At 41.1% G+C, this 15,766-nt stretch overlaps 1 protein-coding gene across 6 annotated transcripts; it reads right to left on the bottom strand.

The window, feature by feature from the left end:
• Positions 1–127: 127 nt before the first annotated feature.
• On the bottom strand, positions 128–15,273 carry HSF2 (heat shock transcription factor 2). 6 transcript variants are annotated; one of them, XM_062514552.1, is made up of 13 exons: positions 15,112–15,273; positions 11,683–11,791; positions 11,351–11,478; positions 9,854–9,978; positions 7,802–7,877; positions 6,577–6,638; positions 6,380–6,464; positions 5,386–5,555; positions 3,828–4,100; positions 3,166–3,271; positions 2,179–2,238; positions 1,444–1,510; positions 128–1,043 (listed from the first exon to the last, which is right to left on the bottom strand). In XM_062514552.1, exons 1-13 carry the CDS (start codon positions 15,271–15,273, stop codon positions 754–756), a joined length of 1,713 nt encoding a protein of 570 aa, XP_062370536.1. In that variant the 3' UTR covers positions 128–753. The 6 variants fall into 6 exon arrangements, with proteins under 6 accessions (XP_062370536.1, XP_062370541.1, XP_062370538.1 ...); XM_062514557.1 differs by lacking the exon at positions 15,112–15,273 and having other exon boundaries at positions 1,426–1,510; positions 3,828–3,903; positions 3,988–4,100; positions 11,351–12,521; XM_062514554.1 differs by lacking the exon at positions 15,112–15,273 and having other exon boundaries at positions 1,426–1,510; positions 11,683–12,521.
• Between the last annotated feature and the right edge of the window lie 493 nt (positions 15,274–15,766).

The raw sequence follows: 15,766 nt of genomic DNA, 5'->3' as shown, positions 1-15,766 counted from the left end.
CTGAAGCAGAGACTAACTATTTTCCAGAACTTGTGCACAGCAGACCTTGCAGCTACTACGATAGGAAAACAGGCTGTTAAATCCATAACCAGCTGGCGCAGAGTAAGAGACAAACTCTTGACAAGTATCACACTTAAGTAACATTTATTTTGTCAGCATAGATGGTCCGAGTACTCATGCAGTCATGGGGCCTGGCAGCTGTCAAAAACTTTTCCCCAGGTTGTGCTGTGTGAGCACTTCCACTGAAGTGAAAGTAAGGCAGAACCAAGATATAGCAAGGTACAGGCACTTTGTTCCCAGCTGAAGCAGGGAAAAAAAAAGCCTACATCAGGTCCTGGTCCCCCACCCCAAAATGCCTCATGTGTGTTAAACAAAACGTAAAAATAAAACCCCCAAAATACAGAAGGTCAGTGTTCCCTAACCATACACTACTACTTTGTGTCAGCATACGTAAGACAAGAAGGATAAGAAACCATAACCAAAGCTCACTATTGACAAGAGTTGGTTACCTGCAGTATGACTGATGTGTGCAACACCAAGTGTTCACAGCAGTGCAGCAGCAGCCTGGCTCAGCAGTGCCAGCTATGCCTGGTGGCTTGTCTAACTATAAAGCTAAACAACTGCTTATATAAGATAGGAAAGGTACTTCAGATTCCACATATCTGGTTACATAAAACAGTGATTTACAAAAAAACTCTCATACCAAACATTCTAAATAAATAGTTCATGACTATATACAGAGCCTCCCTCACATCAGTTATCCAAGAAGGACATGTCTGTGTCCATGGGTGCAGGGGCGAGTTCGCACAAGTAGAACAGCGTGGCTTCGCTCGCCTCTGCCTCCGTCAGTGGCTCCAGACGCACCAGCTTGCTCTGGGTGGGCTGGGGATCCAGACTGCTCTCCAGGAGCTCGTCCCCTTCCAGGGATTTTTCAGCAGTGGAAGGAGCTTCAGCTGTGAAGCTCCCACTCTCAACAGCAGAGCCTGGATTCCCGTCAAGGAATGCAAGGAGTGGAAATGCAGTGTAGTGTATCAGCTGCTTATCTATGGGAAAAAAAAAATGCCCGGAATATCAATTCTTGTGCCTTTCTACATGCAGAAGGAAAAAAAAAAATATCCAACCAACAATACTTATTTAAAGAATAATTAATTAAAAACAAAAATAAATAAAAATAAAAAAGATAGATGCTTGTGCTTTTAAAGAATTATTACATTAATGCATAACATTATTTATGCAGATTCACCTTCAAAACATCAGTTTCTCTGCATCTAGTGCAGAGACAAAAATCTAAAATGTAAATATACTAAATATTGTGTTTTGGTTATTTATCAGCATAACAAAAAACCAGGTAAGGAGCAAATAACTGAGATGGCTTTTAGAGTAATGTTCAACTGTTGCAGTGTTTCAGTAGATCACCCAACTAACCTGATCTGGGCTTAGTACCTTGTGTTTCTTGTGAAGCCACTGGACCAGCATTATTCTTGTTAGTTTCTTTTCCCTTTGTCTCCGTCTGGGAACAAAAGCAAATTCTTAAAATACATGGTTAAAACCTGTTCTAATGCCACTGCATGACAGCTGACCAACTATTACAATGCCACTGGAAAACAGCTGACCAACTACTACAAAAAAGACCTTTTTATTTGTGATAAGATGCAGTGGCATAATCAGTATTACCCACAATAACACACCTTGGCTGCTAAAACTTGAAATGGAAACACAGGCTACAAAGCAAGAACCGAAAGTAATGTTTTAAATGAACAGGACAAATTTAAAGTGCTACATCTTTGCTCCAGGACAAACTTAAAGTGCTACATCTTTGCACCACTGCTTATTATTGCGTTTCTTTTCCTACCAGACAACACGGATGAAACCATTCTGATAGAAGTGCATACCATGTTTGCAAGTAAATTCTCAAGGGATTGATGAAACTCAAGAGACTGGTACAACGTAGAGGTAAATAATACAGGTTTTAAAGGACATTACTAATTAATTAAGGTGCTTTTTCCTTTGCTGTTTAAAGCCCAACAGGATGAACTCAGCTGCAGTCTTTGTATTATCATGCAAGTCTTAAAAGCCAGAGCACAAAGTGCCATGATTCCAGTAAAGAAAACAACAAAAGATGAGTGAATTTTGCATCTCTCACTACTGCATATGTTGAGCAATGGATTTAAGACTTACTTTGGTATTAGTGATATGATCATGATCTGTGGGATTCATCTGCACAGAACTTGTAAAAAGCTGAATAAGACAAAAGACATCAAGTTTTAGGTATCTCAGTGTTGCTATTAAGAATACAAGACCATTGCTTCTGCATGTGAGAAAAACCCCAGTACTTATTGTACCCTCTATGAGGACTGGAGTCTATTTACAGGTAATTACTGCTTTTACAAAGAAAATGTAGCTTTGGAGCACAATGGTTTGGAATTCCATGAACCCTGTTCACAAAAGAAAACTGTATGGCATCTAACACTATTTGCTGCAGTCTTAAAACACCAGTTTCTTCTGGCATTGCTGTATGGATAATACTGTGTACACTATGGATGAACTTAAGTTGCAAGTGACACCAAGCTGGAAGGAGTCACCAGTAAGTGGAGAGCAGAGCTGCTTTTAAGAAGGATCTCAGTCAAGTGGGAGAGGGGCTGACAGGCACTACAGCAGTTTCAACAGCCAGATGTCACCAGGACCCAGTAACCTCATGAACTAGCCCAGGTTAGGGTTAAGGAACAAATGGAGAAGGAGCAGCACCTCAGAGAAGGAACATGTGAGTCATGGCAGACAACACCCTGCCACCAGCCGGCAACATGGCCTTGCTACAGGGAGGAAGGTTCTTTTTAACCCCAGTTCATTGAGAAGACCATAGATGATGTGCTGGGTTATTTCAAAGCAAGAGTATTAATCAACTTGACATCTAAGTTCACAATAAATATAAACATTATTTCATTAAGAAAGTTATTGTTCAGTAAGAAACATAAGCATTCATGTGAGCAGTGGTATAGCTTTAAGATGTATACCAATGCTCCAGAAACTCAAATATTTTTAACTTTGCTTTGTAAAGGGAAGGGAAAAAAGATCATTCGTGATTTAAATCCATATTAAACAGCAACAATACATACAAATGTTTTCTATAGCCTATTATGAAAATACTTAAAATTAAGTCAATATTACATCAACCAGGAGATCTGGATCTATGCTGAACTGTCGTCCTGACAACATAGCCTGGAAGTCCTCTAAACTGCAGTCGATACTGTCCAGATAATCCAGAAGTTCAACTCTAGAAGGCAAACAGTATTTTATTGCTATATCCCTTAATAAAGTAAGAAAAATCCTTAAGTAAACTTTACACAGATGTATACCACATGCATCTAAAAATCTTCACCAGAAGTAGAATGAACTCTTTCATAAGAAATAAACTCTGGAAAAAAATGAAGACTTTTAGCCTCTTTGGAGAACCCAAATCAGCAGACAGGTGCTCTGGAATACGTATCACAGGAAGCACACCAACATAACCCTATTACATGACATTAGCACTGATGCAATTCTTGCATCTACATAGCCATAATGGGTCTAATCCACCTGCAGGAGTGACAAAAATAAATCCTGACAGTTTAAACAATCTCCACAACATTACACTGCCAGATTAAACATCTCAACTCACTCACTTAACAGTGAAAACCAGAAGCTGCATCTTAAAATACTTAAAATAGAAGGATCTTCAGAAACTGGCTGGAGTAACAGTGGCCTGTAAGTTTAAAGTTCTCACTAGAAACTGCTATTCAGTTCTTTTCATTTCAGTCAAATAATCAAAAACAAAAGACCAGACTACTCACTTTCCAAGAAGATTTATATTCTGTGAAATTACTCCATTTTCATTGAGTATGGAATCCATCACAGAGACTGGGTCTTCTGCAGTTAAAGTTGACTGGTTATTCAGCTGTACAGCACTTGACATGAGTGGGCTGTCACTGACAGGGCTGACTGGATCATTACCTGGGACAGCAACTGATTCAGTGCTTTTATCCCCTTGAATTACAGGGGCATATTCATCTTCATTATCGTCTTCCACAATTACAATATCAGGAGAATGGTAGCTACAGCTACAGCTGTAATGCAAGATAAACTAATTACAGCATTTAATACACCTTTATATTAGTATTATTCCACAGGTTTAGTTACTTCTCACTTTAGTCAAGCTCTTATCAGGAAATAAACTTTTCTACTGCTTTTTAATACTCAACACAGCAAGATACTATCAAAATATCTATTTTCCATTGATATGGTTCTATAAAGATCAATACAATTAATGCAGCTCAATTAGCAGACATTTGAGCCACACCACAATAACCAACTGCTAAAGAGCTATAGGGACACTGAAGCTCCTGTCATTAGAGCAACTCTAAGTTTGCATATAAATGTGAAGTATGTACAAAGTGAACCAAATCATGAGGTCATCAAACCAGACAGACAGTATATATTTTGCATATTTCCTGTTGAACAGCATCAACTCTGGAGCACCCATAACAAAGCATCCCAGTCTACAGTTTGTAGTTAACCTTATGCATACCAGGAATGAAACCTGAAAACCAAGAGCAAGTCTCAAATGATTTGCTTTCCATCCCTATTCTGGTTCTTAACCCCCAAGAAGCTGTTAGTTATGTTGCTTCTCTATCACAGCCTTTTTCTCATGAAGTTTTTCTATGAGAGAATGCATTTCCAGCCATCAGCAGAGAACAATGGTGCCAATTCAAGTATAAGTTACATATAGTAAGTTTTTCTCCTTGAGGCATAATACAGGTCCTATCAATCCAATGCAACTCAAGAAAGAAGTTGTATCTAAATCCCCGGAGCAAGTTTCAACTTGCTTGTAGCTGAAAGGAAGATGAACTTTTGTAGTATTGCAGTACAGATGGGAAGGAACATAATCACAAAAACCAACTGGGAATGCAAACAACCCAGAACCCTGAAATTGATCGGCTTAATGCAAAGACCACACCAAAACCTGACAAACACCACATGTAAATTATTCTCCACAAAAACCTGCAAAAACAAGGCAAGTCATTCCTCTATCTACAGATAACCAAAAAGTAAGAATTCTCTTACTCTGGCTTTAGCATATTTAGCTATCATGCAATAATACAGATGGCTTTCATCAGTTTCCATCTATCCTCCCGATATTAAAACTCCAACAGCCAATTAACTATTTTGGAACAAATCCAGAGGTCAATAAATCAAAAGCTAATGAGAATTCATAGATAAAGTGTCTATTTGTGCAGGAGTGCTGAATAATTCTAACCACCTCACTATAATAATTATCTAAGACATGGAATTAGTGCATATTATACAACACTGAAAGCCATTTATCAACACACACTTCTTGAGACTTCTTACTTGGAAGAATCCGAAGTGGTGTCTTCACTTGTTTCTGGTGTAACGGGAAGATTTTCTTCATCAGCCATGGGATGTTCTTCTTCACCCACATCCTCCGTGACATCATAAATAACAATGTCATCTGAAATCTGTTCCCTTGGTTTTAAGCCCTCATTTCTGTTGAGAGGTACCTGAGAATTATTTTTAAAATAGTCAGGGCACAGAGGGATGATGAGCTTCAGGATTTTGACAGTTATTGTATCTTGCAATGCTTTGCAGCTAATGAAGTCTAAGAGTGCACCTTGGAGATTACAAGCTGTTTGTACAGATCTATGTTTAATAAAAAAGGCATACAAGTAAATAAACAAGCTGGAGAATAACAGCTACAGGAAAAGGAATTTGGCAAATACTACAGGTGTAGAAATAAAATTATAATAGCACTGTCATATAATAGAACTAAAAATAATAAAACAGTGACTGCTGTTTAAAGAGTATTTTGTTACAAAGCTAATAATTCTAGAGCCATACTACAGCACTTGTTTTAACAATTTCCTCGCCAATCATGATTTAGACAGCAGAAAACAACTTCCAGTGGTGTGACTCATTCAAATGTAAGAGGAACATGACATAATTTTGCTGGGTTGGATGCTACCTTGCAGAGCAACACGCTGGACCCTTGTCCCTGTATGGGGCCAGGGATGCCACATTCTCAGAGGTAACAATGCAACATTATACCTGGTATTTCTAACAGCAGCATTCTTAAAAGCAAACTGCTTTCAGCAGGATCATGTCAAGTTGTATTTAATACACAGGTTTATATATGCTTATGTTGGAAAGTGAATGGCAATTATCAACACATTTAGCTTCTGAATGGAAACAACACAGCCTCTATCACTTCTACGACCTGACCAGCTCTCGGTACACAGCTGTTATAGTTGCCATACAACAATGAATTTGATCCATCCACCCACCTGCACTCCATCCTAACAGAGAGTATCCGTAATAGAAAACTTACATGGTGGCTACTGTCAGCTGGTTCTTTCACAATTTTCTGAAATACATTCGACTTTGTAGGTCCATTTGTGTTCAGAAGTAGAGGCCTACATCAGAAAGAGCAAAGGAAAGCCATCTCAAACCCACCTCTTTGGTAATCAGTTCAACAAGGCCTGTCAGTTTATCAAGGGGAAAGAAAGTTTTCAAGACCATATTTACCTCTTGCGTTTTAGGCTCACTAGTTGGTTATTCTGCACCAAGGTAACAATGAATTGTACAATCTGTAAGGGAGAGAACACTACTGTTGGTTGCTCTACTTTGCAATTGTTTCTCTTGAGTACCAAGGCATCTTATGCAAACAACAGCAATAATAAAATCTATAGATAAACAGCAAAACATTTCCTTTGTATAACAACTTTTATACAGAGCTCTTCAGAAAACCTAAAAATCAAGGTAAAAACCAGTGCTGATAATATCTAAATAGTTATTCAATTGTTAAAGACTTTTAACATAGCAGGTGGTATGAGCCAGCTTTTATACATCATCATACAATACACAGAAGGACATGCAGCAACTCAAACGATTAAAGTAATTATAATTAGCAATGACAAAAGGCATATAGGGATGTGGACCATATACATAACCTGTATCTGTAAATACTGGTGCTGGTGAAGGGTACTTTTGAGAGATTCAGAAAAAAATTACATGTACAATTAACAGTATTAATCAGCTGTCCATCCTTTTGAAATGCTAGCCTTCCTTCTCTTATGTTTTAAAGCTAAGGCTATAATGTATGTATCTGGCTTAAAGAAACTGAGAAAAAAAATTCACTAAATCTCTGTTAGAGGGCTACTTGCAGTGATGCCCCTTCTGATACTTAAAAAAATACATCTATAAACTCTATGCATTTATATCATTTTTAGCAGATCATAAATCTAACTTAAATAATCTAAGTTAACATATTATCAATAGGTTCCACTCAATTATTTATTCTTCTAGTAACTAGGAATATACAGTCAGTGGGTCAGTTAAGTAGGGGAGAAGTGAACTTCCAATACAGAATCCTGTAATTCTTGCACTGAGAAACTTTCTCTTAAGATCAGTTGACACAGAGAATTAGACATCTGATTTCCAAAGTAATAAAAAATGGATGGACCATATTAAGGATAACTTAGTGACTAATGTAGGATGTTCTTGAGCCTCTTTCTCTGAAAATGTTTACAAGACTTTGGCCTTATTTTCTGCTTATGCAATAAAATACCCTGAATGTTTGTATCACTAGGACTTTTCATCATATGCCACCTTGCTGGGGTTTTTTTATTTTTATTAAAGAGAGATTTGACATTATAAAAAGCTGAGTGAGGGCAAAGCAAAGCACATGGCAAATCATTCCTACTTCAGAAGCACTCGCTCAAGCCCACATGACACTTGAATGAAGCCATACCTTTCGAATAACTTGCTGCTGTTGTAAATGTTTTGCTCTCAGTTCTGACACTTCCCTCCAAAGGGATTCATTCTCTCTGTTTAAAAATGATGATTTAAAAGTCACATTAAAACTAGTTATTAATTTTTATTAAAGGTCAGTTAGCTTTATTAAAAGTCTTTGAAATGTATTTCTGTATCAGTGGTTGGTGTTGCACAGGCAGCAAGCAGCCTTGGAAAGTAACTATGAAACAGAGACCCAAACACAACAAATATCTTGCAGAGAATTTCCATCTGCTTTAAAAGAAAAAAAACAAAAATTCCCCAAATTTGGCAATAATCATTACCCATACATTCAGCATTTAAAAATTAACTATCATCACTTAACAGTTACCTCTATTAGCTCCAGTAAACAGGAATGTTAGGTGATAAAAAATAACAGGGGTATGTCAGAGGCAGCAGTTTTCATCAAACACTGCCATTTCAGAAACCTTTGTTTTCCCAGTATTCACAGGACTCCAGATAGGGAGACAGTGTAAAAACTGCCCTACTGTAACCATGAGCCTTGTTGTTTCCAACAGCATATGCCATATTAAGAGGCAGAGAGTAAGTAACAAAAGCTTCAATGAATATGGGCAGACAACATACCACTCCCCTCTCTTTTGTAATTTAATTTTCAACACAAAGAAGCAAATGCCACTGGTGTCTAGGTTTTTAGGAAACCTTAAACTAAACTTAAACTTTCAGAAACAGCATCTCATAAGCAGTGTGATGCAGGGTACTACTCCTTAAACTGCTCCTATGTCCAATATACAATTTAAGAGTACAGTTCCATCACAAAATTAACAGCAGAAGTCAGGGATTTTGAACTTTCTCAACTTTTTCACTAGCTTTATCAGCATGTTTTGTAGGATGAGGTCTTCTGATTTAGGTCCAGTTTCCACCTCAATCACTTTACACTGATGGGATGACAACATGGATGTCAAAGGCCAACCACTATGTTGTCATCTCTACAAACTGTCAGCTCACTATCAACTGGCTGTTTTTTCAGACAAAGCCAGCCCTGCTCTGGACAGTTGTTTGGACCTGATGACCTTCTGAGGTTCCTTTCAACCCAAACTGGTCTAGGATTTCAAAAGGGTAAATACGATTTTAACTCGAGACTGGCCAGATTCTAATGAAGACTATGCCTCAGCGAAATAAGTTTACCTCCTAATATTCTACCACTCAAGTGACTAGAACTGAAGTCTAGAAATGAGAGAATTTCCTTCTTAAAACCTGAACTAGTTGGTGACCTCTGCCACAGAGGTAAACTGTCATGAGACCTTCTACTAAGAGAAGAAAAACTCTAATAGAGTTTCTATGAAGATGATGTGACTTACAGTGCATGACCTTATATTCCTGCATCTTGTCTGATCCACCTATTCTAAAGGACTAAGTAATTTGTGACACACACCCCTCTCACTGCTGAGAATAAGCCGTAATTTCTAAGAAGGCAGTAATGAAATCCTAAAAAACCCACTATTTATTTACATTTGGATTTTCAATTCTGTTTTTCTGTCAATGAGGTTAACTAACGGATTTCCAAAACAGATTTCTAAACACATTTTCATAGGTATTAACTCTTCCACAATTTTAAACAGTGGAAGAATGAGGACAAAAAACAGCAAAATAAAAAACAATGAGCAAAGACTATAATTGTCCTACAGAAGTATTATATGCAAACTGCACAAACCAAATACAGTGTCTTCAAACTTGAAGACAAAAACCAGCCTATTTATACTAAGAAATGATTTAAATATTCAGAGTCAGCATCTACCTGGAACTATTATTAAAGGTGTTATTTAATTGTTCACTACTAGACAGTTCTGCAAACACCAACATTGCCTATAATTTTTAATAATATCAGAAAATTCAATTTTAAAGCAATTTTTCCACTGAAGTATATGTTCCTAAAGCAGTAACGGAAATTAGGAAACCAGAAATCAGGAGACACCTAGAATTAGGTCTTTGTCTAGTATCTAGTAACACAATTACTCAGCATTAAGGATCAGATACTGATGAAGCAACTTACCTCTTCAAAAGAGACAACTGAGATTCAATAGTTGTTTGTTTAATTTGCACCTTTTGAGCACTGCATATTATTTTAGAGAGATCTTCCTGACGTATCTTGTTTTCTTCAGGTCTCGAAGATGAAACCTTTAAAAGGTTAGAATCCAGAAACAACACTTCCCTTAACTCAGGGTTAACTCTTTTGGTGATCAAGTCTTTTTTTCTTACTAATGTTGACAAAATACGCACTTAATAATAAACCACACACCCAAAAACCCCCACAACCAGCAACACAGCTGTCACCACATCAGCTTTACTTGTTACAAAAGTCTGTGTACACTGACTCTTGAGACATTTTCCCAAGTGCTCTACTTCATCATAACTACATCACAATAACCTGGTGATAACAACTACATCTGTGTGTTTTTGGCTGGCATAGGGTAATTTTCTTCATAATACCAAATATGGGGATTTGTTTTGGACTTGCGCAGTTGTGCTGCAGTGCTGGCAGTACAGAGATGTTTTAGTTGCTGCTGAGCAGTGCTTACACATGGAGTCAAGGGCTTTTCTGCATCTCACTTCACTCCACCAGCCAGTTTGCTGGGGCTACACAAAAAATTGAGGGCACAGGCACAGCTGGGACAGTTATTCCCCACCTGACCAAAGGAGCATTCCATAACATATGGTGTCATGCTTAGCATATAAAACTGGGGAAAAAGGAAGGAAGTGGGAGGGATGTTCAGAATGGTGCCATTTGTCTTCCCAAGTCACCATTACATGTGATGGGGCCCCAGCTTCCTGGGGATGGCTGAACAGCTGCCTGCCCATGGGGAGTGGTAAATGAATTCCTGGTTTGGCTTTGCTTGTGTGCATACCTTTTGCTTTACTTAATAAACTGCCTTTATCTCAACACATGAGTCTTCTCACTTTTACTCTCCCAATCCACTCCCACATCCTGACATGGGGGGAGTGAGCGAGCACCTGTGGGGGGCTGAGCTGGTGGCTGGGGTTAGCCATGGCATTCAGTTTAATTTGCCATATTTATATTTGCCATCTATATCCACTTGACTCAATAACATCAGAGCACATTTCAGAAGCATAACAAACGTGTTCAGAGATTTGCCCCACTCTCTTGAGTGTAAAGTCTAATGCTTACAGCACTTACAGATGCTTCTGAAACAAGCTATATAAATGAGCAGTTTTTTATATTGCTGATGGTAAAGTCAAAGCATGCTCTGCACATCTAATACTCATTTGCAAACTGTTGTATTATATAACTCATGCTTTTTTGCCACCAGAGAAACTTTACTATAATGACAGCCAAGTAGATAAAAGAACCTTGTCAAATCCCCCAAAATATCTTTAAACAAGCTCAAGATATAAATGAAAGCAGGACAGTTTGCTTCCGTAAACTGTGAACTGATTTCCACTCACAATCCTGCAGTTAAACTTGACATGAACTTAGCTATTCATCAATACATAAGAGTAAAGGTTTTTCACACACTGAATTTTCACTAACCTTCCGTTTAATATGTTCCAGCAAGTCCTCCCGGCCCTGCCTAAAATATGCATGCCGAAACTCTACCGGACCGTCTCGCTCCAGTTTGACAATTCCAGAATCAACATGGACGACTTTACGGAAACCATCTTTAAAAAAAACAAAAGAAAAGAAAAACCTCAAAACCCACATTAAGAAATTCAAACTATGCCATCCCAGCTAATCTGTTACCAATTCTGAGGATAAGACAGTATCCTAGCTGCAGAGAACCCAAGGCCATTGGCTCAAAGGAAATTAACTTTTACACAGAGGATTTAGAACTGTGCTAGAATGCAAAAATTCCAGTAACTTACACATGTTTAGCTGTCTGACAAAGCTTGCCATGTTGTTATGCTTGAAGTATTTGGGAAGAATCTCTTTTGCGAACCTCTGTTCATCCAAGACCAAGAAACTCTTTCCATTCTAAAATGAGAGAGACACATTAAGCTACTTAAAAACCATAGCAGAAAACACACAGGGCTTTTAGAATTAATCACCAGATTGGAATGTTTCCTTTGTGCATGCAGTACATTACTGATCTGCTTGCCTACAATTTTCCAAAACAAAAAGTGCACAAACCTTGGTGGTTCCAAAGCAACTGAGTGCTATCAATTTACATCATTACCTGTATCTGAAGGGGAACATCTCTATTGTTACACACTGCTTTATCTAAATATTAAATAATTGTTTACCAGAAATTATCAGTTTCACAGTACATCAGTTTTGAATGTAGTTTTGAAGCCCTGTTAAGGAATTGTAACAAAGAACCTGATCAAGGAAAAAATACCAACAACCAGCTGACAGTCCCATCTGGTTTTCAGTATAAAAGTATGATTGCTTTGATAGGACTTGTAGAGCAGATGGAGCTGTCAAAGAGGTGAGGATGTCCACTGGGTTTTGGAGTTACTAAAAAAGTAGTCACCTAAAGCAAGATTCCCCTTCTGGAATGCCAACTCTGAGGGAAGACTGATCTCTTACTTAATCCACAGGCTTTAACTAAAATAGAAGGATCAGCTCTTTGTTCTTCAGTGACTGCACTCCATTTAACTGCAGGGCAAGTAATTGGCAGAATGCAAACAACCTACTTCAAAATCGTTTAGGTTTTGTCTACACATCCACCATAATCTCACCCTGTAGCTAATAAAAGGTCTTGTCTTCAACAAATATCAACACTTTTCCTGCATCTTCTTCAGACACCTTTTTAGTTTAATGAATCACTTTTCTTATCCTCAAGTGCCAGCAGTTCTATTATCCCAAGAACCTTAAAGAACCAACTGTAAGACCACATGAAGGTTCTTGTCCAAAGGCAGGTGTCCTTGTTTCAGCTAGGATAGGTTTTTCATTTTCAGCAGATGATAGAGAGCCAAGTTCTGGATTCAGTGAGAGAATAATGTTGATAGTAAGTTGCTGCTCTGGTTGTTGCTGAGCAGTGCTTACCCTAAGTCAAGGTCTTTTCAGCTTCCCAAGTGCTGCCAGCAAGCAGGTGCATAAGATGTTGGGAGGGTGCATGGCCAGGACAGCTGACCCTAACTGGGCAAAGGGATATTCCATACCAGAGAACATCATGCCCAATATACAAACTGGGGGAGTTATCCAGCAGGAGGGCCAGCTGCTGTTTTCAGACAGGCTGGGTACCATCCCACAGGTAGTTAGGAATTGTATTGGGAATAATTTGTTTTCTTTGTGTTTTCTTTCTGTTTTATTACTGTTCTCATATACTTTACTTCATTTCAATTTTAAATGGTTAGCTCAACTCACAAGTTTTACTTTCTCTACTAGGGTGGGGGGAAGTGAGCAAGTGGCTGAGTTGTACTTAAGTTACCAGCAGGGGTTAAACCACAACAGCTCATTCCTGCAAATCAGCAGGGAGCATCAGAAACAGGATGCTACAAATGGCTCTTCACTGAATGACTTAGGTGCTTAACACTGAGAAGAAGATAGGCAGATGAAAACTTCCAGTAATTCCTACCTACCTCCTGCTGAGAATCAATCAGTGGAAGAAAATCGGGAAGCAAAAAAAAAAAAAGAAAAAAAAAAAAAGGCAGGAATAGGCTATTTTAGCCAATGCTGTGTGTGCAATTCACAAACTGAAGGTGCTGAACCAAGTGACACTACAGCGACCTATGACACCAACAGACAACTCCCAAGTGGTGCCTCACTTTATCATCACTTTGACGTTGTCCAGGCCTAGCACATGAAAATGTGGGAAACACATCCACGAGTTCTTGTTGCCCTGACAGTCATTTACAGCAAAGCTGTACAGACATCAAGGCCTGCAAGCTTCACTACACAGCTAAATGCGATTGTCAACTCCTAGTGCCAATGACTACAGCATACAGCAGTCTTCCAAGTGCTTCATTTAGTACTCCTCATCCATATCACAAGCAATCCCAATACTTCCCCCCCCCACACAATAACTGCTGGTTGCTAATAATATCAACTGTGATGGGTGCACCTTCCCTTCTAGAAACAGCCTCACGGAGTCTCAATTTTTACTGATAATTAAAAAAAATAACACAAGGATACCTAAGAGATATTGGTGTGTCTACTTGAGATAAACATAAGCAATGGAGTTGGAAATTCTCCATTAAAAGCATAAGGCAGCAAAACCAGCATTTTTTAATGTAGACAACATCAATCTTCATATGGACTTCAGTATCGCTCTTCCAAAAAAAAAAAAAAAAACAACAAAAACAAACCCAAACAAACCCCAAAAACAAGAAAAGAAAAGAAAAGAAAAGAAAAGAAAAGAAAAGAAAAGAAAAGAAAAGCTGCTGTAATCTACTGAGGTCTCGTGCTTTGCTCTTTGGGAAGTTTTGGCTGAAAGTACTGGTAAACCATTTTCAGTTAAAATATTTAAGACATTTCGTAATTTCTAAAGCACTTAAAATAAGTTCTCAGTTAACTTTAACTTAATAACGCTTAAAGATATTGATACGATCTGAGAACAAGACTTTATTGAAAACAGCACATAGAAAAAAATGAAGTAGCTATTATTAAAATACGTGCTTAGCTTTTAGCACAACTGTCAATGCTACTCACTGTACCAACTTGCCAGCCCTTCGCTGCACTATAAGGAGACTGGTGCCCAATTCGCCTTCCCGCGTGACCCATCCCCTTCCCGCCACCCCAGCAGGTGGACACCCGGGAAGCCCCCCGGCCATCCATCCCCCACGTGGCCGCTCCCCACCGGCCCTGCGGGATCCGGCCCCGCGGGCAGCACACAGGAAACAACAGCGGGCCTGAGCACGCCGCCCCCCCCATCCTCCGGCGCTCTCCCGCAGCCCCGGCTCATCGAGGGCGAGCCCCGGTCTTCCTGGGGCACCCACCATCCCGCGCTGGGAAATCCCCCCGCAGCCCCACGCCGGCTCCTGAAGCGCACGGCAGAATCCCCCGCTGCCGGCCCCTTCCCAGCCCGCTCAGTCAGAGCCGCCAGACAGACACCCCCTCCCGCGGGTGTGTCTGGGGACGCGCCCCCAGGGCGGGCACCGCAGCTCCCCACGGCTAGAACAAGGGAGAAGCTGAGGGCTGAAGGGAGCCGGCCTCTCCCGAGCAGCCCGGCCCGGCCCGGGCCCAGCCAAGCCATGTGGCCGTGCTCTGATTTTCGGGCCCCCCCCCCCCCCCCCAGGCGCACGCCGAGGCCCAGGGCCCCCCCGCAGGCCCCGGTGCCCGCCGGAGCGAAGCGCAGGGTGATGGCGGGGGCTCCGCCACACGCAGGCGGGGAGGGGGTGGGGGCAGCCGACCTGGCTCCAGGTGATGAGCTGGTTGCTGGGGGTCTCGCCCAGCAGAGCCCACAGCTTGCTGAGGAAGGCCGGGACCCCCGGGCTGGCGAAAGGAAGCGACGGCTGCTGCGGGGGCTGCGGGGGCGGCGGCGGCGGCGGCTGCTGCTGCTGTTGCTGCTTCATTGTCGCTCGGGAGCCTCCGGGGCCTCTGTCCGGCGAGGGAGCGCAACCAGACCGAACTCGCCCCGCCCCCGCCCTCACTCCGCATGCGCGGCGGCCCCGCCGCACGTGCGCGTGCCGGCCCCGCCTCTTCCCCCTGCGCCTTACATAACGTCCCCACGTGCGCCTCCCTCACGTGTCACAACAGCGCCGGCACGGGGAGCGCGGGGCCAATAGGGGCGCGTCTCGCGGCGGGGGGCGGGGCCGCGGAGCGCGGGCGCACGTTCCCGGCGGGACAGCGGCGCGTGGCGTGGCGAGGGGCGGGGCTGGGCTGAGAGCTCCCGCTCCCGGGGAAAGGCTGCCGGGTGCCAGGGGCGGACCTTCTAAGGGCTTAGTCCAGCCTAGGGTTTCCGACCAGTCTGGGAGAAAACAGAAGGATAGCTAGTAATCTCAAAAAACGTGTACCCAGGGTGTATGCGCAACGGGAACATCCAAGCCAACTCGCACCGAAAGCATC

This window comes from Cinclus cinclus, unplaced genomic scaffold (assembly GCF_963662255.1).
Source record: "Cinclus cinclus unplaced genomic scaffold, bCinCin1.1 SCAFFOLD_236, whole genome shotgun sequence".
Lineage (NCBI taxonomy): Eukaryota > Metazoa > Chordata > Aves > Passeriformes > Cinclidae > Cinclus > Cinclus cinclus.
Note: the sequence above shows the minus strand (reverse complement) of the source record. Positions and strands in the feature narration are given on the sequence as shown.

Bases quoted from the DNA above. Each gene is read 5' to 3' on its own strand.
- HSF2 (XM_062514552.1), bottom strand. From the start codon at position 15,273: ATGAAGCAGCAACAGCAGCAGCAGCCGCCGCCGCCGCCGCCCCCGCAG. The intron at 11,792-15,111 runs GTCGGCTGCCCC...CTCTCATTTTAG, and splicing joins AGCTCATCACCTGGAGCCAG to AATGGAAAGAGTTTCTTGGT. The intron at 7,878-9,853 runs GTAAGTTGCTTC...ATTTTTAAACAG, and splicing joins CAGTTGTCTCTTTTGAAGAG to AGAGAATGAATCCCTTTGGA.